General features: G+C 36.0%; 1 protein-coding gene across 3 annotated transcripts in view; it reads right to left on the bottom strand.

Annotated features, from left to right (window-relative positions):
* Positions 1-22,902, bottom strand: part of RNGTT (RNA guanylyltransferase and 5'-phosphatase) — a 187,289-nt gene that overhangs the window by 72,059 nt on the left and 92,328 nt on the right. For all 3 annotated transcript variants that reach the window (XM_027695540.1, XM_027695522.1, XM_027695530.1), the window contains one exon: positions 21,976-22,044. In XM_027695540.1, the coding sequence (XP_027551341.1) occupies positions 21,976-22,044 (69 nt within the window). The remainder of the gene's footprint in view (positions 1-21,975; positions 22,045-22,902) is intronic.

The following is a 22,902-nucleotide window of genomic DNA, read 5'->3' as shown; positions in this document are numbered from 1 at the left end:
GATTGATTCTTTTGGGAAAATAGGTAAGTTTACTGAAAAAGTTCAAAATATTAACATGACCATAAAGATACATGCAAAATCCCAACCCTATCATTAAAACCCTTCATGGTAACTGTCACAAAAAAGGAAAAAAAAAAAGAACCTCCCAAACACAAGACACTAACATCTACTTGAGGAAATAAGCAGTTACACTGTGACCCTTCAAATATTCTGCCTTCTGTCGCTCCCAGCGTCCCTTCTCAGTTCCAACTCCTTCTGTTCCTCAAAGCGCCCATACAAACAACTTACATTCTCCCCATATTTCCCATGGACCACCACCGCAATAACCTCTGTTCTTCCCCACGTATTCTATTTTTTTTTCTCTGGTAAAAAGCTAAGCAAAAGGTAACATGGCACCAGAAGTCTCTTGGTCACTGATAGGTAAATGTGATTAATGCTTGTTCTTGCTGTATAGTGAGCAGGACACTGAGAACTGGAAGCAAGAGATATACTAGTCTGATCACAGGCCCACAACACTCCCCGGATGAGGAGCAGAAAGTCCAGATTTTCTTACTGAAGTGTGAGGCAAATAGATTATTTGAGAAGACTGCTTTGAGAGTCTTGGGCTCATCCCTAACTCACATCCCTGGAGGTACAGACAAACTGTGTTGTACACCATGGCATTTATGGTGTTTGGTGGTGATCACTGGTGAAGCAGCTTCAGAGATTATCTATCATACCCACACAGAAAGCTACTTTGCATGTTGACCTAGGAGACAAAGGAGATTAATTTCCAAGAGTAAAAGCCTGCAGATTCAAACAACAGGGTGCCTGACTACAAAGGCTGATGCACAGAAAAAGTGACTAAATTAATGTATTGATCTAAAGTGGACAATGGAAATAAACATCTGGATAACACTAGTGACTAAGACCAAATATCAGATAGTAAGATAAAAATATTATTGCTTATTCTTGCATTAAAACATCATATTTAGTTCTTATCTAAAGTACTTCAGAGCTGGCCAAACTGACTATCTGTTACAGATACAAAATCTTTATTGATGTCAACATTTGCCAAACACATTCCACATACAACAAGAGGCAGGAAGAGAACTCTTAGAAAGTCTCTTGCTGGGGTCTGAACATGTGAAGGGACCCTGGATATCCCACAGACACTGGTCACACTAGTTTTCACCTGGCTCCATTCTTTAAGTAGCTAGAAATAATCATCAGTGTCTTTATCATCACTGTTGTCCCATCCTGCCCTTGTGCTGCATCTCCCCCCTAGAACAACCATTGTACTGCTCACAAAGTACTTGGCCATTGTGCACATCCAAAGACTCTGAACCAGGTTCATAAACAGCTAATTATAGATTTAAAAACCAGCTTCATTAAAATAAAGTTCTACACCCTAATTCTGCAGCTTAGAAAATATTATTTAGCCTCATAAGAACTAATGGGACTAATGTAAGTAACCATGATTGTTAAGGAAAAGAACTTCTCAAATTGTTTCCAATTAGAAATGTATCTGCAACTGCTCCCAAGAGAAAGTATTTTTCCTACAAATAGCTTGGAGAAATTCAGACATATTAACAAAATGTTTGATACCTCTGAACCCAGCTGAGACAACTTATTTAGATTTCTAGAATGTCTTTTATTAAAAAAAAAAACCAAAAAACCCCCAAACAAACAAACAAAAAAACCCACCAAAACATTTTTTTCACCACGTAGGAAAAAACTAATTCTTATGCAGGGCTTTCAAGCCTACAAACATGTGTTACGCAGTTGCCATTGAATAGAAGTGCTCCTAATTTCTGAAGATTGAGAAATGCTTAAAATATGCCCTTAGAAGCAGCACAAATTATTATAAGGCAGTAAAACAAAGAGATGCTAAAGCTGAGATATGAACTATTGGTTAAGCAAGTCTGGAGAGTCTGAAGAATTCAGAGGCATCTAAGAAACTTCTATGAATGAATGCAATAGATGAAACTTTGACAAATGCAGGTCAGCAAGGGAAGATGTGTAACTCCCAGATGAGAAAAGGCGCTTTAATAAAATCACTTCAATGGCACTTGGGACCCCTGGTGGCCTAGTGGTTAGCATGCAGGACTCTCACTGCTGCAACCCAGGTTCGATTCCTCGGTCCCCCGGGCAGATGGAGCCCGTTAGCCCTGTGAGGCCATCCATCTATGAGAAGGTCACTCTAAACAAACCTACGTCCTGAGGACCTCACTGCCATTATCCAAGCTTGCTTGGCCCCGGCAGATGAACCTTAGGATTAAAGGGTGGGCTCAGTTCAGCGCAGGCTGTGTCTCACCTAAAAAATCCATTGCGCAGGCTTGAAAGGTAAAAGACCTTTCCCAAAATCTTTGTTCGCGAAGACTGGCCATTATATATATAATGGCACTTAGTGTCTTAAAGATTATCAGGATTCCTTTGTTCTTTAGAAAAACAAATCAAATCTACCACGTGCTGATTTCTTTATTGTAGATGTTTGACATAATTCCTGTATAAATTCTGGAAATTTTAAAGCAGGGGTTTTTTTATATACAAATATGAGTCAACTGTCCCTGTATTTATAAAGAAAGACAGGTAGATGTGATTTGTAAGTACTCCTAAGAGTGCTCAGGCCAAAAGAAACTCCTGGATAAATACCGGACTTCCAAACGCCTGCCAGTTGTGAAAGGCATTTTCATAGTTGAGAGAAAATAGAAGAATATAAACCCTGAATGGAAAATATACAAGAACACAAAATGGTTGCAACCTTTGTACCACTCCAAAACACAATCCAAATGCTTTCCAACTTCATGCAAACAGTTTACATGTGTTGTTTTCAAGCCCTTCACCCAGCACAACCTGTGCCTAACTATGGAGAGATGGCCATGATGCCCTGATTAAAAGATGGCAACAAATAAAAGCAAATTATTTCCCTTCAAAAAAACTCTTTTAACTAAAAGAAATTAATAAATGCTGCTTTTAATGCTTGGTGTTCTAAATTACTGATTCAAACCACGTGAGCAATCAAAGATCTGCAGTCCTCTCTAAATATCAGCTTTTTGCCTAATTCAGTGATTTGATCAGAATAGACACACATTAATGTTCAGTAAGTATTTGATCAGCTTGAAAATAAAGTAGCTAATGAATTCCAAATGTTACACAATGAAATGTTGTCACATCATTGAAAGCATATCTGTAGACAGTAACTCTAGAGGTTCAAAAAGATGGGGAAGGCAAGTCCCTTGGCTAAGCTCAAATCTTTAGTGTCCACAGTTAAGTCAAAAGGATGACAGAGCCCAGTCCAGCTTGCACAGTTTTAAATAACTCATTACTTGACAGTGAAGTCACCACACTGCTTTAATTCCATGTAGTCAAACAAGTTTGTGTCATTTCTGTGGCGGTTTGTACGACAGGAAGAATGCCGAAGGGCATTCTGGGAATTGTAGTTCCTATACGGTATTGCACATGCTCCATGGAGTACTCGGATTTGATTGGTTGAAGATCCCATATTACTGTTCAAACTACATATATAAGGTGGTGTTGTTCTCAGTAAACTTGATTCTGTTGGTTGGAACCACAAGCGATGGGGTCCGTGCCCTCAATGCTGCACAATTCTTTCATTCCTCCGCTTTAAAAATCAAAATAAAGAAAAATTAATGTGTTTTAAGACACAATCACATCAGTGTATTCCAGAAACTTTTCCTTTAGAGAGTTAAAGAACTAAGTAGGAATGACACTTCTTAATACTTTAGGACTAGTTAGCCAGAAGTAGCTGTTTTTATTGTGAAAATGTTATTATACCATAGTTTGTCTTTTATGAAAATGTCACTTGAAGCTATAGGAAGTAGAAAGAAAATTATTATAATCCAAATTACTTCTGAAATATTAAGCTTAACTGTCATAGCAGACTGAGAAGCAACTAATATGCACCCATTTAAATAGTGTTAGATTATGTTTTATACTAAGGATTTTAACACTTGAATGCAAATCAGGTTTAGAAGGTTAATCTGTATACAGAAATGAATCTGTTAATATGTCAATAGAAAACTGCTTTTTCCAAAAGTGCTTCTGAATTCAAGTTAATGCAATGTTTATACTGGAATTCTTTGGTAATTACCGGGCTAAACGTCTTCTGCTCTTACACTTTAATTTAGCTTTATACTTCCAGCTTCATTAAACATCTTGTTTCACAGCTATACTAATAGCTTTTCTCAATATTCCATTAAGCAAGGAGAAAAATATGAGGACACTATTTATAACTAACATAATTTACATATTAATCCTATTAATATTTGATAAATGAAGTTCAGATTGCAGTCAAAACTCCATGTTTATAGCTATCAGAATGTAGCAGCCACAAAATTACTCACTGGTCTTTCCTCCTCTACCCCCCTGCACATTACTGTAGGTAGCAGAAACCTATTCTTGGTCACTCCAGTTTGTATTTGTCCTTTCACTCAATATTATGATCTGGAACTAGAAACTCCACTACTTAGATCTGAAGCAAAACCTCAAATTGTTGGCTAATGTGCATATGATCCGAAACGGACTAACTAGTGTCTGCCTTCAATTCTAAACTCTACTTTTGGCAAACTGAAGTAACTGTTGAAAAGCTACATACTCCTACCTTCATGAGAAATAAATCTAACAACAGAGCTACAGCACCCATGGTCAAAGGAACTGATGATTGTCCATGGTTGATACTTGAGATATTAGATTTATATTGGTATTGATTATTTTGGAATTTTCTTATTTTTTTTATCATCGCTATCTACCATTTATAATCTCATTAAGTATGTGCTGTGTAATTCTTCTGAAAAATTAGCACAAAAATAGAAACAATCAAGATACTTCCATTTGTCTTCTGTTGCTGTATTTCACTCTCCCTATTTCACCTTGTATCATTAACTTGAACTGAGATGGCCTCAGCATGTACCAACAGTGTAAGCTGTCACCAGGAACTATTGTATTTACTCCTCCAGATGAAATTTTCTTTCAAATTAAACTTCACAACTCATAAGCAGCCTTAAGTAGAAACTAATATAATGGAAAAGCTCATGCCTATAAAATTTTTCCTCAGCCATACATTGTTAATTTCCACCTGTCTAGAAACACAGATAAACAAACCCAGAGGTAAGAACTAAATAGCTTCAACCAACTGTCCAGAAAGACTGAGAGTTAGGTTAAATTAGAGTTTCACCCTCATCTCCAAAAGACCCTATAAAATATGGACTGAAATCAATCTCCCTTCGTTTCCATCCACCTTTTTGCCCAAAACAATCAATCACTTCCTCTTGTGTGATCAGGAAACCCTTCTCTTCTTGAAGTTTTCAACGCAATCTTTCCTAAAAAAGTTAGCTTGGCACTAAGTCCAAAAGTTATGTTTACCAATGCAGACTGTGGTGAAATGTAGTCTAACTTAGGCAAAACAGCAACATGGGTGCTCTAGGTGCTTAATAAAGCATGTCTCCAAAAAGCACCTGTTTCCCACATGGCAAATGGAAACAGATTTGAAGCTTTGCATGCATTTATAAAGCTAATTTGGGAGGACAGGACTCCCTATCACTTGCTCTGCTTCACTGAATATATGTAGTACTTGGGCACTTCTAACACAAGTTCCCTTACAAGATTATACACTGCTCTCCATGTTTTCAGGTTCAGACACTCTTCTTGAAGTCATTACATTACTATGTATCTGAAAAATTCAAACTTCCTTAAATAAGAACATTTGAGGTCATTAATGCTGCTTATTTCTGCTATTCTTTCAGACCTCTCTAGGTATTAACATATCTAACAGAAATGCAATGTTTGCAATGACAAGCCCCAGTGTGGACTGTGAAAGGCAGGAGCAAGTTTAATTCTGTTTTATTTATTAGATTATTTGTATTGTTTTCAGTCAGCACTAATTAAAATTTAGAAAACAGAATAGAAAAACCTTTGGACAACTGTATTGCTAGATATCATGACAATGTTAAGATGACGCTTTCTGTGTGTACAAACAGTAACCTTTTAAAAACTATTCTACAGTTGATAACATTGCAAATTTTAAATTTTAATATTCACTTTCCATTGTATGTTTAACATGACACTATCCAAATGCATATCCAGGGAGCTGTTTAAGACATCAGTTCTTACTTCACAGCTACAGAAGTTGCTGACAAAGGCTGAAAGGATGAGTCTGAAGTAAACTGTTGGGACAACCAAGACAATACAGAAGCACTCCTGGTCTGCTCCTTTACTGTTTTTTTGGTTTGTTTTTTTTTTTTTTCTTTTAGCCTCCTAAAGCAATGCTTATTATTCTTCTCTTCCCCCAGTGACACAACAAATCTTTGAAAGACTCTTAGGGATATAATCTTCCTTCTAATCTTCCTTTCACACTTTCACTGTGAAAAAAGCCTTGGCTGCATGAAGCCAGTGATATTGGAAAAAACATTAAATTTCAATGCATAAAGTGCTAAGTGTAGTTTCTTCATTGCACGATTTGTTTTATGAGCTCTTTACATGTATTATACATATCAGTAAAACCTTCTCTCATTTCTCAAATCTGAGGGTACTAATCTCTCTTCACCTTTTGTCCTTTCGTTTTTACTACCTCTTTCCCAACTTGAATTTAAGTGTAGTGATCACTTCAATTTACACCAGAGAGAAGGAAGTCAGTCTCAGAGGACTTATTTCTTTGTGGGTAGTTAGTTTGTGATCAAAAGCTCCTAGAAATCCCACAAAAGTTGGGTTGGATCAGCAGGAAGTATTCAGTGCTTGAAGTCTGACAGCAGAAGCATCCCTGGTGTAACAAAAGAATCTCCATGAACTGAGCAGCAGTGCTCTTGGCTGACTCACTACAATAACCCAATTTGAAAAATGGGCAATTTATCAGTATTAGAGACCACATCTGCAGAAGCTACAACCTGTAAATTTAAGGCTTCATCATAATATTGGTTTTGTGAACATTTTTCATAAACTATGATGATAATCAGTATACCAGGAATAACATTTCAGCAAAAAACCTCAGAGCCCAGGATGATTAATGGAAACTATCAACCCTAAACAGAAAGATGCAAAAATATATTCCAAAATGCTTATTGATAAATGCCAATCTTAAAAAAAAGAATGAAGCCTTACATCAAAAGGCAATTAGTAGGCCAGAGCTTTAAGCTAATCTAAGCATAAGAGGAAATGTACAAGTACTAACTAAGAAATTGCAGCATGCTGGTCTCAGACTTAGTCTAATTTCTCTTTATAATTCCAGAGCTAAAAAGCCCCTAGAGCTGAACAGATATGCATTAAAAATGATGCACAGAATTGCCAGCAGGATTTTTTTCTACATGTTGCCAAATGTATGTTACACAAAATTGTCATTAAGGGCTAGCTTATTACATTTTACAGGGCTACAAATCTCCTTGAATTAAATATTCATGACTCTTGCTTGGAATACTGAATCCTGGGGTATTTTGTAAGAAACAACAGAAACTAGTCTTTTCAACTACATATTGTAATATATAAATTATAAAATGATGATTTTTAATCATGTTAGGTTCATTATTAGCTGTGGACATTAATATAGCAAATCACATATTTTACATCCATAGTTTCACAAGAAAACATTCATACAATGCGAGAATAAGTCCAACCAGTAGAACCCATCACGTGCTTCACTGTGCTTTTACTTTGCAAGTAGCAAGCTGATGCGCTTGGAGATGAAAAGCAAAGTGGGAAAAAATGTATATTGAAAAAAATCAGTATGTATTTTCTCTTTCAAGTCTGCTACAGGACTAATACAACTTAAAACTGCATTTTCAGGAGAGTAATTTGGATAATGAACAGGGAAAAATCCTCCTCTAAGAACAAAAAACATAGCATTCCAAAGGAGAAAATGAAAGGATCCTGCCCATTCTTTGTGAGAAATTAATCCTCGTAGTTCTCACTTAGGAACAAGGAAGTCAACAAGTGGCTCTGGGTAAGTATAGATTAAGTTGAATAGGGTAGCTATTTGCTGAGCACTGTAAGTAAAGAGAAAAGAAATGTAGGCTGTATTTTAAAAACAGTACTCAAAAAACTCCAGTTACTGTGAAATTAGCTGTTATCCTTCTTAGGAAGCACATTCTCCCATTAAAAGCGATTGTTCTGATATGGGTTGTTAAAATTGCCTTGTAACCAATTTGAAATCAGAACCAAACAACAGCTTCTGCCTCATCAATTTTTTTTTATCCCTTCTACAGCACATGACCACACAAACGCAGATCAGATATGCAACACGAGATCTCTGCCGCTGGAAGGGAGCTTTCATTCTGTTACTGGCAGAAGGGTTACAGACAGACTTATTTCTCCTTTCCCTTTTCTTAAATGTTTCTTCTTTAATTATACCAAATGTTAAAATGTTAATGTAGCTATGTTTTGAGCAGGAAGGGTCAAAGAATTAAGGGAGGAGGTAAGAGACAATTACCATTTGCAAAAACAAATGTCATCAGGTTAGCTGCTATTTAACAGTTTAACATTTTAACAAGGGGGAACAGAAAGAATAGTTAAGCACAGCTTTTCCATAAACAAGTATAGAATGTATTTAAAAAACAGAATTATACTTCATAAAAAAAAGAACTGCAACTCATGGGGCCAATTCACCAGCATCTATCAAGTGAATTGAAACGTCTGATGTGCAGTCACTGGAAAATTCTGGAAGAAAAAAGCAGACAAATCTGAGCCAATGCAGGAGAAGCTTCTTTCAAATCTGATATCCCTCTAAAAGGTTTTACAACTTATTTAGTTTCCCATGCATCCTTTTTGCTAATGTCATAAAAAGACAACAGTCCATTCTTTAACCTCTACAACATAAAGCTTTGTGTCTCTGTCACAACTGAGAATGACATAGAGAAAAAATAACATCATTGGTTCAAGCAAGAATCTGTGATGATGTTCAAAAGATAGTTTCCAAATCTCTTCCCACCTCCAAGATATAGCGAGTTTATCATTTCAATGTATTAGTAAAATGCAAAGACAATAACAGGCATGCTAGTACAAACTCTAAGCTAATAAACTAGATTACTGTCAAGCTCCATCCTATTTGCAATACAATTTCAATAGAATCCTTCAAAAATTTTCTTATAGCAGAGTGAGAGGAGAGATACAGGCATGGCAGCAAAGTGAACAAATCCACCAGTCACAGATCCAGTTGGTACTCCAAAAAGAGAGCTACACCTCTCTTGACACCAAGAACAGTAAGTACCATGCTCATTCTATGAGCCATCTTTTAAAAACCTTTTCTATTGTATCCTCAGCAGAAGGAGAACATGATTTTTATAAACCAAAATCATTCAATCAGCTATTTGTTGAAATAAATAATTCTAAAGTGGGGACAAAGAATTAGAATTAGCAGATGGGGAGTCAGTGGTACCGGTTTTGGCCGAAAGATCTAGAAATTCAGTTCAAGTGGAAACCAAAGACATCTTGGCTAAAATAAAGCTGTAACAATGATTATACTGGAAGTTGAGGGAAGATATTAGGTGAAGCACCATTCCTCATTCACCAAAACACTAAAATAGGTGGACCAAAGTTTTAGTTGCATTAAATAGACAATACTTAGGTTATTAGGCTTCTGAGAATATTTTCCCCTCCATTGCACATGTGAATTTGTGCTTTCAAAATGTGTGAAATTGGTAAAAGCTTTGAAAAAAGTGGGTTTCAAAAGAGGTATCAGCTCAGGTCCTGACAAGTTGTTTATAACTGTTGCAAACACATCATAGAATAATATGCTCCAAGAAGGTATCACAAAGAATCAGAAGTTTTAGACTCCCACTTGCAACTGGGGGTAAAAAAGAAAGACCATTAAAAACACAAACCCACTCTAAGATACTAAAAGCTAATTAGAGCATAAGAGTGGTGTACAAAGGGAACAACAGTCAGCTGTTCATTAGGAACAGAAGGAAAGCAATTCTGTCTTAGGGGTGGCATAAGAATACTGAATGGTGTTTAACTCACTGCATCCCTCCTCTCCAGCACCCTTTGTTCAGGAGAGAATAGGTCACACAGTGGTGTTCAGCAACCAGCATTGTTCCCTAACTCCTTCTATTCCAGCACCTGGGGATCATACCCACCTGTATTTAAGTAAGCGCAATCTTGCAGAAGAGAACTGTGACCATATGTGACCACAGTCAGAAATGCAGGAGTGCAGTCAAAAGCTGCCGGCAGCTGACCATGACATTGCCTTAACAGTTACTAGAGAAATTCCCCCTCATGAATAGCTACCAAGACTTTCATGTCTCAAAAGCACTTCTTTCATCCTAAGAAAAATTAGCTTTTGCAATTTACCCCTAGGCCAAGAACTGATTCTTAAACAGTGAGTTACATCATGACTTGATTTAAAATTTTACTGCTATTCAAAATTCCACTCCAGTACAAGGCAGTTCTCACACTAAAAAATCATTAGCTATACAGCTAAACATAATCTTTTTCTAAAACCAGCAAAATTCTACTTTACTTCTTTAATAGCTGTAGGCTTTTTTAAGCAACCAAAACGTATACAAACAGACCAGTATATATGCAATTAAAATCAAGCTGGAATATCTATTCTAGTAAAAAAAAACTATTAAAAAAATTGCTTTCTGCATGATATAAATTTTAATAACTTTTTTCCCCTCTACTTTTTTCCTGGCCAGTCACCATTAATATTCCTAAGAACTTAATTCATATATGTTTGCAGTGAGACACTGCAGAGTTTCAGAAGTAATGGGATAACATCCACCAAATTTGATAGAGGACAGAACCCTACTTCTTTTGAAGGCCTAGCAAAATATGCATGCAAATGTCATGGAAACAGAATCTCTCTCCATAGTAACATCATCTGTGGTAGCTAACCACTTTAATTTCTAACATGCTCCAAAGAAGGTATTAGCTTAAATCCAGTTTTCATTTAGTATCTGTTCCATAACATTCCACATATCTAGCAGCTGTAAAGATTTATTAAAGACATTAATAGTTCACAAGCATGCAGTATCAAAGCCAAAGTCAAACATAAGCATAAGGGCAAACTAATTAACTGTGACAAAGTAAGTCTGAGTAATACAGTCTTTTGGAAAAGAAGCCAAGAGACTGATGGCACCATAAAGAATAATTATATTAGAGCTGGTTTCCATTATACTCTCTGACTTCATGCAACAATCGTCAGATGTGCAAGAGCATCTTGCATGAAACGCGTAGAAGGAGCTACAAAATAAAAAGACACAATTCATAATTGCACCTAAGCAACCCTTGTTACCTGCAGCTATACGGAATTTTAAATTTTTTATCAACCAATCCAGCAACCAAAATTCTCAAAACCAGCTGAACAAAGACTCTTACTAGCATTGTAGCTACTCTCCATGCAGATGGACCAACATAGTGCATGGCAATCACAGTCATGGGAATGATTTTCAATGAACAATTTATTTGACAAATTTTGTCCTGTTTGTGAACAACCTGTATGCAGTTCATGACTCTGAGAAAAAAAAATCCTGATTTATTCTACAGCAATGCTTGCTAGCCTATTTTCTGATCTGATGACCAAAGCTATGTTTCACTTCCCTGACAAGGCATCTGTGCCATCCAGAAACTGAAAAGGGTCAGTAGTGCAAATATACAAAAATACATTACCCGTGACATTTCTGCAAGTAAAATATCAGGTCTTGCATAAACAGGTACAGCAAGGATAGAAAATACAGCTTATCCTGCAGAAGTCTTTTAAAATGTGAACAAACAATCACAAAATTACCTGGCTGTTCTTGTTCATATGCAAATTATAAAATGTTGCACTCATGTTCTTTACTGGTTCCAATATTTTAATGAAATGTCAAGTTTAAACTAAATTTGTAACAATGAAGAAAGCATCATGACTGTATTACTTAAGCTGCCTGAAAAAAACAAAACAAAACCTTTACCAATATCCCTTATCTGAAAAATTACATAGAAAATCTTCAGGTTTGTTTTTACACCTAATCTAATAGAAGGGAGAGGTTTATTTCCTACAGTCTTCATAGATGGAAATAGTACTGTTCTCTATATTTTCAAGAGTAATGCTGATTCTACTCAAAAAAAATCAAACATATTCTTCAAAAAGCATGTTAATCTGAAGCTCTGGAAAAAAAGAGCATCAAAGGTTTCAGAAATACAATATAGCTGACATATTACACTATATAAATATACAGTTGTCTAACAGAAAAATCTGTATTACTTAAAACTGATACTTTTAAAAAATATTCTGTAAATAACAAACAAAGCAATAACAATTGAGTATACTTTCTTTGTCTACTGGCCTTTGAACCAGCTGGGGGCAGGGGGAACAACCCCCAAAAGCAAATCTGATTTTGCTTTGCTTGACTTTAGCTGATGCTAAGACAGCTGCAAAGGAGTATGCTGGCTAAAAACTAGCAAATACTGACCTCTGCCACTCTCATCTCCAACTAAACTTACATTTTTCCTCACCATCATATGCATCAGACATCTTGCAGAACAAACTTAGATAGAAAACTAGAACTTTACATTTTATACATGAAGGCAAAAGGAAAAACATTGCAATTCTTGTTTTGTTAACCACGCAAACTTTTTTTCGCCTTTTTTGAGCTCATCCTATGAACACTGGATCCTGTGATAAACTTAAATTTGTTAAACAGTTGAGTGTTTCCAAAACTATTTAGAATTATCTTTCATTCTTCTATAGTTCCTTTTCCTCATTACCAGCAGAACAAGCCATATTTTCCCTTAACAGCAGCAAAATCAATTCACTGTCTGACAAGTCCCAAAGACACATTTTAATTGCTCTCATAAGTTAAAAGTTCTCTCTAGAGAATCTTGTGTTGCATAAAACACATTTCATTACAGTGCTTGAATGAATATACAGATACTGGATTTCTTGGGATTTCTAATGATCACTGCTTGGAAACAAACGACCTATTGCTTGTCAGTTCAAACTTGTCAAAACTTTCAGGTAGGATGTAACAAGTGTACTAACTGTTTCTTTAATGAACAATTCAAAGTGTACAGAACATCTGCAATTGGAAATCTGGGATACTTCCAGCTAAGATTCCTAATCATTTTCCCCTTTTGGAATGAACCAGTAGACATGTTGCAGTTGCACATTCCTCTATTTCACGGACAGCTTCTAGAGTAACATGGAGAAAATGTGACTTTCATTTAAGAAACACGAATAGCAGCCTTAAAAGAAAATAAGCTTTTGCCTTAGGAATATCTGCACTAATTACATAAGAAATTTTCATCAGGTTTCTGATCTCTGACTTCTACAGTCATGGCATGAAGTCCATCACTGTCCTTCTAACTGTACTCAGAAGAGTAGATAGTGCTAACTTGTATGATACAATCACTTCTAAATTATTCAGCACGCATGTCAATGGAAGACAATGAAGTTTTCTTAAAAGCAATTTATAGCTTTCACATCAAGCTCAAGACTTGCATTGTTAATGGACTTGGTTCTCCATTTTGGGAATGTCAAAGGCTAGGAGAACTAATGAATGGAACAGAACTAATGAATCACAACTGAAACTTAAGTTACTGTCAGTCAAAACAAGACTGAATTGTCACAACTCTGTTCTGTTGTACCTCTTAAGAGGTACAGAACACTATTCTGCAGGCAACTCTGAGCCTTGCAGAGCTACTGTTTTGCACAGTACCGTGCATATGAATACTTTAATATGTGCTGTCACCAAATACACAGTTATCTTTAAATGTTTATCTAATAATACATGCTACCTAACAGAATTATTTTTATAATTAAAAAATTCAGTTAACTTTTCATTATATTTATCATCCATTTTCAATTTCACTGATTTTAAGAACAGTGACCCAGTAAACACTTCAAATTATGAATAACAGAGCAATGCAGAGTAAAACATTCTGCTTTTTAAAGAAAGTGTCTTTAACTGTTTTGTCCATCCAGATACCACAATACAAGTGCTGATACACCTCTGAAAGCCACCTTGCTTTTTCACATCTTCAGTATGCGTCATTTTCCTGAAATGCTTGACTACTGCTTACACCAAAAGATCAGGAAGAAGATCCAGCAAATAGTCTGCCTTATCCAGATACCACTATTTTTGTTTTACTACTATACTCCTGACTAATAAAAAATACAAATATTGTACGAAGGATCTTCATGGAAACTTAAGAGGTCAGTTGGCTGTCTTGTTCTGGCACGTAAAGAAGACAGTTCTGGGAGAAAATAATCACAACAACATAGTTCTTCCAGATATTTTGCTAAATCTTTTCAGTTTGATAGAAAGAGTATAAAGGAATCATAAGAGGCACTCTTGTTTATGGATATCTATGCTGGGACCTGAAGAAAAGAGAGTGTTGACAAAATACGTACCACTACATTGTCCAGTTTTCAAGTTCATTCCTGATCTAATAACTTCTCAATCCTGGAAAGATTACTGTAAAATTCAGGATGAGTTGAAACACTGCCATGAAGACAAGTGGCCACTTCATTAGCCTATGTTAAGCATCGAGAGATGAATCAACTACTCAGATGATTCAGTAAACAGTTCTCACTGATTTAAAGCAGAACCTCTCCTAGATTTCCCTATCCGGCCATAAAAGAGGTTTGTTTTTCAAAACTGATGCACAACACATATAAATCGATACAATTTGTGGAACAGAGACCCTTTTAAAAGCAGGTACATTTTGCAAAAGCTGAATGATTGTGTTGGTATTCTCACCCGAAATCACATTTACAGTATATATTCCTAACACTTATCTATTTATTTTAGTTAGAAAGAATGTGCAATCTGACATTATTAGGAGCACAATAGCAAGTGCACTCATCAAACTCCCTGACATCCAGCTTTGATATGAAGAAGCTATGCAAAAATCGTATTTGAAAGCCTTTATGAATGATAATTCTACATCTTTAATTTCCCAACATTCAGAACAGTAGCATCCAGAAAAAGCCTTTTTTTTCTTCTCCTAAACAACACATGCACAGACACCACCATATTAACGTCAACTGACAATTCCAAGGATGACTTGTACACATAACGTAAGAAAGATCTTTCCTAATGCCACTGGCAGGCAGAATGATTAAACTGCACAAGAGAAGTTCAAGAACCTATTTAAATAGGGCCCATAAATGCAGCCTGAGAAATTAGAGAATGTCAGGCAGTATAGGTCATTAGCAAACAAATGAGATAACATACAGTTAAAACTAACACTCTCTTTAGGTAATCAGACTCAAGGCAGTGACATCTACTCAGGCAGACACAAAAAGGAAGTCAGGTTAAACAGTTCTGTCAAATAGCAAATACCTTTGCATCTCAATCTAATGTACTAGAGGACCAAGAGCAGAAAGTTAAACAAGAAAAACTTTTGCTACAACCTTACTATATTCAGATCTAAAAATTACTCATAAAGGCAAGGGGAGGGGTTTTGGTAATTTTTTTTCAGCTGTGGATGTAGGAGTTTGCACCTGTAACAAATGTTCAGATTTCCTGAGGTGGGAATTATCTCAGGTTCTTGGAAAGTGGAAATCATAAAAATCTACTGTGTTCAAAAATTATGGTACTTGTATCTAGGAGCCTCAATTATTTAGTTAAATGAGCTGTAATTAAATTATTAGACCTTACTTACTGGTGTTTAAGTTAGCATTTCTGCTGTTACTGTTTCTTAATTTTCTATTTTTCTGTTTAAAAAAAAAATACCAGAAAACAAATCACCTCAAGACAGCAAAGACAAACTTGAATCAGTATAAGAATTTTACTTGTATGGTCACAGAAAATCTCTCAAAGAAATGCTCTGTATCGCTAATAAATTTGAGTATGTTCATAAAGCAGATGATAGAATGGTATATTTGAGATAGGACTAGCTATTTAAGAGATTAATTGCAAGGAACATTGCCATGGAAATTGAATATAACACCTATTCATAGGCAAAAAAGAGTTGCAAAGCTCAGCGGCATTTCAGGAGATTGACAGCAAGTTCTCCGTCAAAGGAAAACCTACAACTGCACAAAAAGACATGACAACACACATAAAAGCACACTGACATGACAGCAGCATATCCTGACTAGTAACAGATTCAGTCATGAACATTCCTCTTACAGAAGAAATCACGTTTAGCAAAGAGATATTTTAAAGACACATAAGAGGTTTTAGTAGTGTGGATCAGCACAAAGACTGATGAAAATTTTTCTCTCCAGATTCTCCTTCCTTCTGCTGCAAACTCTAGAGAAAAACAAAATCTTAGCATCTGTTCACAAATTGTATTTGTGTTCCCTGGTACGGAGTGATAGGACGTGTGGGAACAGTTCAAAGCTGAGCCAGGGAGGTTTAGACTGGACATCAAGAAGCATTTCTTTACAGTGCATTTCCTTACTTCAAAAGGCTTCCTAAAGAGGTGGTTAATGCTCCAAAGCTGTGTGTTTAAGAGGTTTTTGTACAATGCCCTTAACAGCATGCTTTAACTTTTGGTCAGCCTTGAAGTGCTCAAACAATTGGACAATCTATTCCATTCTATTGTATTCCATTGCCTCCAAATCTTATATGAATCAGTGCAAAATTAGAAAGCTAAATCCAGAAATTTATATATTTCTTAGAAGCAAAAATCTATGTTATCATATGATTCTTCCTAAGCCTTTATATATCAGCTTTAGTATTGAGACTATATCTGAGACTATCTAAAGCCATTACTTGCTATTGCAATAGAAATATGTAACAATAATTGATGCCTCATCACTGGTGAACAAGATGTCTGAGAAATAAGCCAGCAACTGGCTTGGCCTATGTTTAAAAGTTCACAGACCATTTGATAAAACGTATACTGTGGAAGAAAAGGCTTATCAATTATATAGGGTTATTTAGGAAAAACTGGCACTGCTGAATTGAAGAAATAATGGAGATACTTTATTTGGTGGCATCTATTGGAGATATTTCATTCAGTGTTAACTTCAGTGACTTTGGGTGAACTTTTACAGAGACAGAAAATAACACAGCCTATTATACAATGGGAATAGCACAAATAATTAACAGGCAATCAAGCAATTCAGATCACTACTAAGTCTGCTAAGGGAAGAGGAGGAAGATATATTAACAACTCATGCAATATTAGTCAGTTATAAAAACCTGTCCATTATTCTTTCATTTTAAAGGCTAAGCTTTATATTAGCATTCAGTATGGAAAGTTAAATAACTCAGCAATTCGTTAAATAACATTTATCCTAGAAGAACAGAGCTTAGCAGCTGTCCTTCATCCTTCCCTGTAAAAATCCCAAATCCACACAACTGGACTTAATTCCACATCCAAAATAAAAGCAAGAAGTACCAAACAGAAATCAGACTGAGCCAATGCAAAAACATCACAGAGCTCAGGAGGCAAAAACAGAACAGAAGATAATAAATTGTGATACAAGCTTACCACAGATGTTCAAAAACTGTCCTTAGGCCTTCCTAACTGATGGCCAGCAAGCCTTCTTTTAGTTGGCTAGAGTAAGAAAATAATCCCTACATGCTTCTAGGGAAAAGCAATAGTTTAAGCCAGAAAGAAAGCTGGTTATTGAGATTACTAGCATAAAAATTAGACAATCTGAGATGTCTAGCAAGGGTATGATTTACAAGGCAGACAACAAAATTAATTCCACTGATGAGTGAGCATAGGTCAGAAAGCCAATTCTGCCATCAGAGGAGGCCATTTCTAAGATTTTCATTAAAAACACACAGGCTGGCAAGCTGAAGTGTTCTAAAACAAATGTAAGAAGTAAAGGACTGGAAGTTTCCAGTCTTTACATAAGCACTCAGAATCTGTGAATAAGGCATTTGGATTTTACCTTCAAACTAATTCACTCATTGTCTGGGGCATGATCATAGAGTGAAGCTTTCTGCTGGCCTGGTTCACTCCTAATTAGCCCTTAGCTTTGGTCCCTGTTCTGCCAACCTGGTACAGGTACAGGGATCAGAAATCTGATCAGATGGAACAGAGCTGATTCAGGCATATGGGAGTTATAGTGGTACAATCTTAAATGGATAGAAAATGATGCAGGGAAAAGAAGTGTTAGGGAGAAGTAACACAGGTAAATCAAAAGGAATGTGGGAAACAGGCTGATGGATAAAGAGAATGCATGAAAACGAATACAGGAAAGGAAAAGAATACAAAGGGAAGAAGAGAAATAATAGTAAGAAAACACTTGGGAGTTGTTAAGAGTATGGTAGGAGATGCATAAGAAGCACACATCACATTAAATTACCTACAAAGCATTCTTAAATCATAAACTAGGCAAAAGCCTCCATCACTTCCACTAAACATGCTCTTTTCATGATCTGTGAAAGCTTTCCAATCGAAAAGGGAGGAAGGAGGAAGAAGGAGGCCTCAGTCATCGCCTTGCTACTGTCACTGTGAAATTATGCACTTGTATATCCCAGGTAATAACCAATATAAGGAACTTGAGTAACTGGTTAATTAGTTAGGAATAATACTGCTCAGTTAGCATGATCTTGCAAAATAAACCTGCATAGACAGAGAACAATCTCCTTACTTATCATTGCTTCTGCCATCACCAGTCACAGTGCAAAACAATTTCTGCTTCAGTATAAGAACCTTGCTATTCATAATATGAGTTTAGATAGAAAGACTAACAGAAGAAAATAAACCCTCTTATATCCAATTGAAAGCCTAGATGCAGTAGTAAAACTTTTTCACAAATCCCTTTTTATTAAAGCATGCCAATCTCTCAAAGCTGAACTAATACAGAGGCACTTGATGCCAAATCTCTTCAAACCAAAGAGAAGAGTGAGAAAACCCAGAGCTCTTAGAGGCTAAAAGCATAATTCCTATTCACAGATCATTTGAGATATTTTTATTACAAATCAAAACTAAACCACACTTAAAATGAACAAAATATTTTTTCTCCATCTGTGTTGACTCCCAGTACAATTGCTGCCTATAGCTAGTGGGGAATATATCCATATACTCAGGTCTAGATACCTTTCCATAGGAGCACAGACCAAGGGAAACATCTCTGAATAAATGGGGTAGGTGGGAAGAGGAAACATAGAAAAGATTTTCAAACTAAATTAATCAGTAAGTTCAATATTTTTTATATTAAATAGCTATGTTCTGCATTTTGCTTCAACTATTAAAAATATGGAAAGTATGGGTATTTTTAAAAAAAAAATTTTGCCTGTAAATGGTGACATTCCACTCATCTTCCTCTGCTGCCACTTAACCATTCTTTGTGAATTTGCTCCAATTCCTGTCTACTTCTGTGTTCATCTCCTCAAAACACACATGAGACTTCAGGAGCTCTCAAAAGGCATTCTTAAATTCCCTGATCTTCTAAAATGCAGTATCATTTCTGGTTTTTTTCCTATAAAATTCCTATCAATTTTGTCAATAAAAATGGTTGTTAAGAACTGTTTGCTTCTGGATTTGCCATGGTCTGTTCTCTTGAGACAAACTGGTTTCTACCTCAATCAACAAAAAGGGGTTGTTGTTTTCTCTGTGAAAAGTAATACATCGTGCATTTAACTACAACAAAAAAATTATTTCAGCTAGTATTCTCAAGGGGTCATTTAGGCGCTGTTATACTGTTGCCCTTGTATTGTTGTCTATTAATTTATTCCCTCTGTATCACATAAAATAAAAAAGCAGTATCAGCTATCTCTATCAGCTTCATCCTTTTCATACTTATTTTCCAATTAACAGGTCTACAATAATCTCTTTCGCTCTAAATATATAATTTATATTTTTTGAACTACAAAAGTCATCACACTGAGAAAACTGCACATTGCTTCATCCAGGAAAATCAGTTTAATAACAGATGAAACAAACTCACATTCCATAAACTGAGAAATACTAGATTTTGAACATTAAATTAGACTAAACAAATATATTAAAGATGAAAAACCTTCATAAGCATCTTTCATAAAGAAAATTAGGTTTTAGTTGGGTTATAAATTTTTCAGTATGTTAAATTAGAAAACACAAGTTCTAGAAACACAAAACATATCACATATTGATTTCCTATAACAACAGCAAAAAGACACGTTCTTCAGAAAATCCATCTCAACTAGAAAAGGCAATTTCAAATTTATCTGTATTAACTCTGTATAGCTTAACCTCTAATATTCAGGAAATGCTTCTGAGAAACTTTTACAAATTGCTTTAGATTTTAACAATATCATCAGGACTTCTTATGAAAGTATGAACTTCCTTTACCCTAGTAGTTTTGCTTTAAATTTGAAATAGCTATATAATAAAAAAATAATAAAAAAAAATATACGTAGCCTCATTGTTCCATTGATTTGTGAATAATCAGCTGACATAGAACTTGAAATAGAGAAGCTGATCTTATTTCCAGGTTGGAGTATCATCATTCCTTGCTAAGATCTACAATATAGGAAGTAGACCAGGAAAACTGTTTTAACTGGAAAACTAAATACATGTATTTTCCACAAATAACTGTAAGGATAGAAATATCTGCCAAATTTGAAATAATCAAAAACAATTCCTTATTTGATTCAGTCGACACTGGAGGGAAGGGATGCCATCCAGAAAAACCCTGACAGACCTGAGAGGTGAGCCAGTGCAAACATCCAAGTTCAACAAGACCAAGCGCAAGATCCTGCACCTGGGTCAGGGAGAATCCCAAGCAAAGTATAAGTTGGGTGGAGAAAGACCTGGGGGTGTTGTTGGATGAAAAGTTCAACATTAGCCGGCAATGTGAGCCTGCATTCCAGAAAGCCAAACATATCCTGGGCTGCATCACAAGAAGCATGGCCAGCAAATCAAGGGAAGTGATTCTGCCCCTCTACTCTGCTTTCAGAGACCCCACTCAGAGTGCTGTCTCTGGGTCTGGGGCCCAAACAAAGAAAGACGTGGACCTGTTGGAACAAGTCCAGAGGAGGGCCACTGAGACGATCAGAGGGCTGGAACACCTCTCCTACGAAGATACGTTTAGGGAGTTGGGGATATTCAACCTGGAGAAGAGAAGGCTCCTAGGCGACCTTATAGCAGCCTCACAGTACTTAAAGGGTCCTACAGGGAAATGGAGAGGGACTTTTGACATGGCCATGTAGTGATAGGACAAGGGGGAATGGCTTCAAACTGAAAGAGGGCAGTTTTAGATTAGATATCAGGAAGAAATTTTTTACTATAAGGGTGGTGAGGTTCTGGAACAGGTTGCCCAGAGAAGCTGTGGATGCCTGGAAGTGTTCAAGGCCAAGCTGAATGGGGTTCTTAGCAACATGGTCTATCAGAAGGTATCCCTGTGCCCTCCTGGCAGGGTATTGGAACTAGATTATCTTTATGGTACCTTCCAACCCAAACCATTCAATGACTTACAAGCTAAGAAAAAAATTCAGGATGGATGATGTTACAGTCATGATCTCTGCCAATAAACAACACACACTGCAGTGTTATCCACTGTATCAGACTCAACAGGACCAGTAATAGGATGGATGAGGCCATGCTACTGACTTCCTTTAAAGTCACCTGTGCAGCTTGAGAACCATTTACCTTTTTTTTTTTTTCTGGTTATCTGCAGTTCTTCTGCTAACTTCTCCCCAGCTCACTCATATACCTTTATATTGGCAGACATGGCTTAAGAATTTATCACGCTTTAATTGCACTAAGACAACATAAGTCACAAATTTTAATGAAATTTTAATGTGTGAACATCCTTGAGAAAGCAAAATAATACGACAGCTCAAATCAATGGTTGAAAAATTCACGGAGCTCATGCAGTCATAGAAAAATCTTCCTTATTTAGCAGCACATCATAGTACATACGCTAAAAAAACACGAGCTGATTCCTGAAAACTACCACCATGGATTAATAAGAAGTCACACATACTACAAATTAGATAGCAACCAGTTGAATTTCAGTACTTTGAGGAACTGGAAAAGTCAGAAACAACACTGCAAAGTTAATCCTGATCGAAAAAAAGATTAGTGAGTAGATGGGAGGATGAGTGGAGAGGGAGAATGAGAATTTCATCTGTGAATGAAGGGAGAAAAATCTATTTTTACACTACTTACTCCTGTAGGCTGAAATATCAGTCCATCCACTTCATGGCTAACTTCTCTGGCAAAGTTTCCTTCCAGGAGCTGTAGAACAAAAGGGAAAGAAATCTTTTTTCCATAGAGAAATATTTCATTTGTGATGATTGCACATCAAAGCAGATTATACCCTTCTACTGCAGTCGTTTGCTAGTAAACTCTACCCAAACTAGCACTTGGGAAATGCCAGAGTCAACAAAGTAGCAGTTCTTACAAGTTTTTACAAAGAATACTCAAGGCTAAAACAAGTTCAATTCGAGGAAAACGCCATTATCCAAAAAGAAATACTTAGAAACCAAGATGGTTCCATACACTGAAAGATGAAGAAATATCAATTCTAATATAGGACACTGAAGTAATTTGTGGGCAAATTAAAAAATCCATTTGCCACTTTAACACACACGTAGCACTTACTTTAGATTGACATTATCTACTGAAAAATATTTCAGGGCATCGTTCATGTTTCAGGACATTCATATTTGATAGACTTCCTAACTAGGGTATAACCAAGTAACACAGCTACACAACTGTAAAACAACTCTCTGAATTAATTTGAATCTTGAATATTCTGTTTTACACTTTCAAAGACTGAATTCCAGACGGAGGTGAATACATCCATCAAGATGCATTTACTAGAGAAAAAATATCTAATTAAACAAACTACTGAAACCATCTAGTCAACAGTTATGAGAATTAATTATATACTTCCATAATAAATTATGACCTGCCTAAGGAAAAGCAAATAACCAAGAAGAATTACAACTGATAAGTAACAGCAAAAATTAGGTGAATTACAAAAATACCTCTTTATTAATTTCAGTTTATAATTTACTGTAGAGACAAAGAATCTGTCCTGAAGTTGTAGCTGCTTTTAGTAATATTTGAAAAAACTTTGATGTATAAGTA

This window comes from Neopelma chrysocephalum, unplaced genomic scaffold (genome assembly GCF_003984885.1).
Source record: "Neopelma chrysocephalum unplaced genomic scaffold, ASM398488v2 Primary Assembly neopelma1_23b, whole genome shotgun sequence".
Lineage (NCBI taxonomy): Eukaryota > Metazoa > Chordata > Aves > Passeriformes > Pipridae > Neopelma > Neopelma chrysocephalum.
Note: the sequence above shows the minus strand (reverse complement) of the source record. Positions and strands in the feature narration are given on the sequence as shown.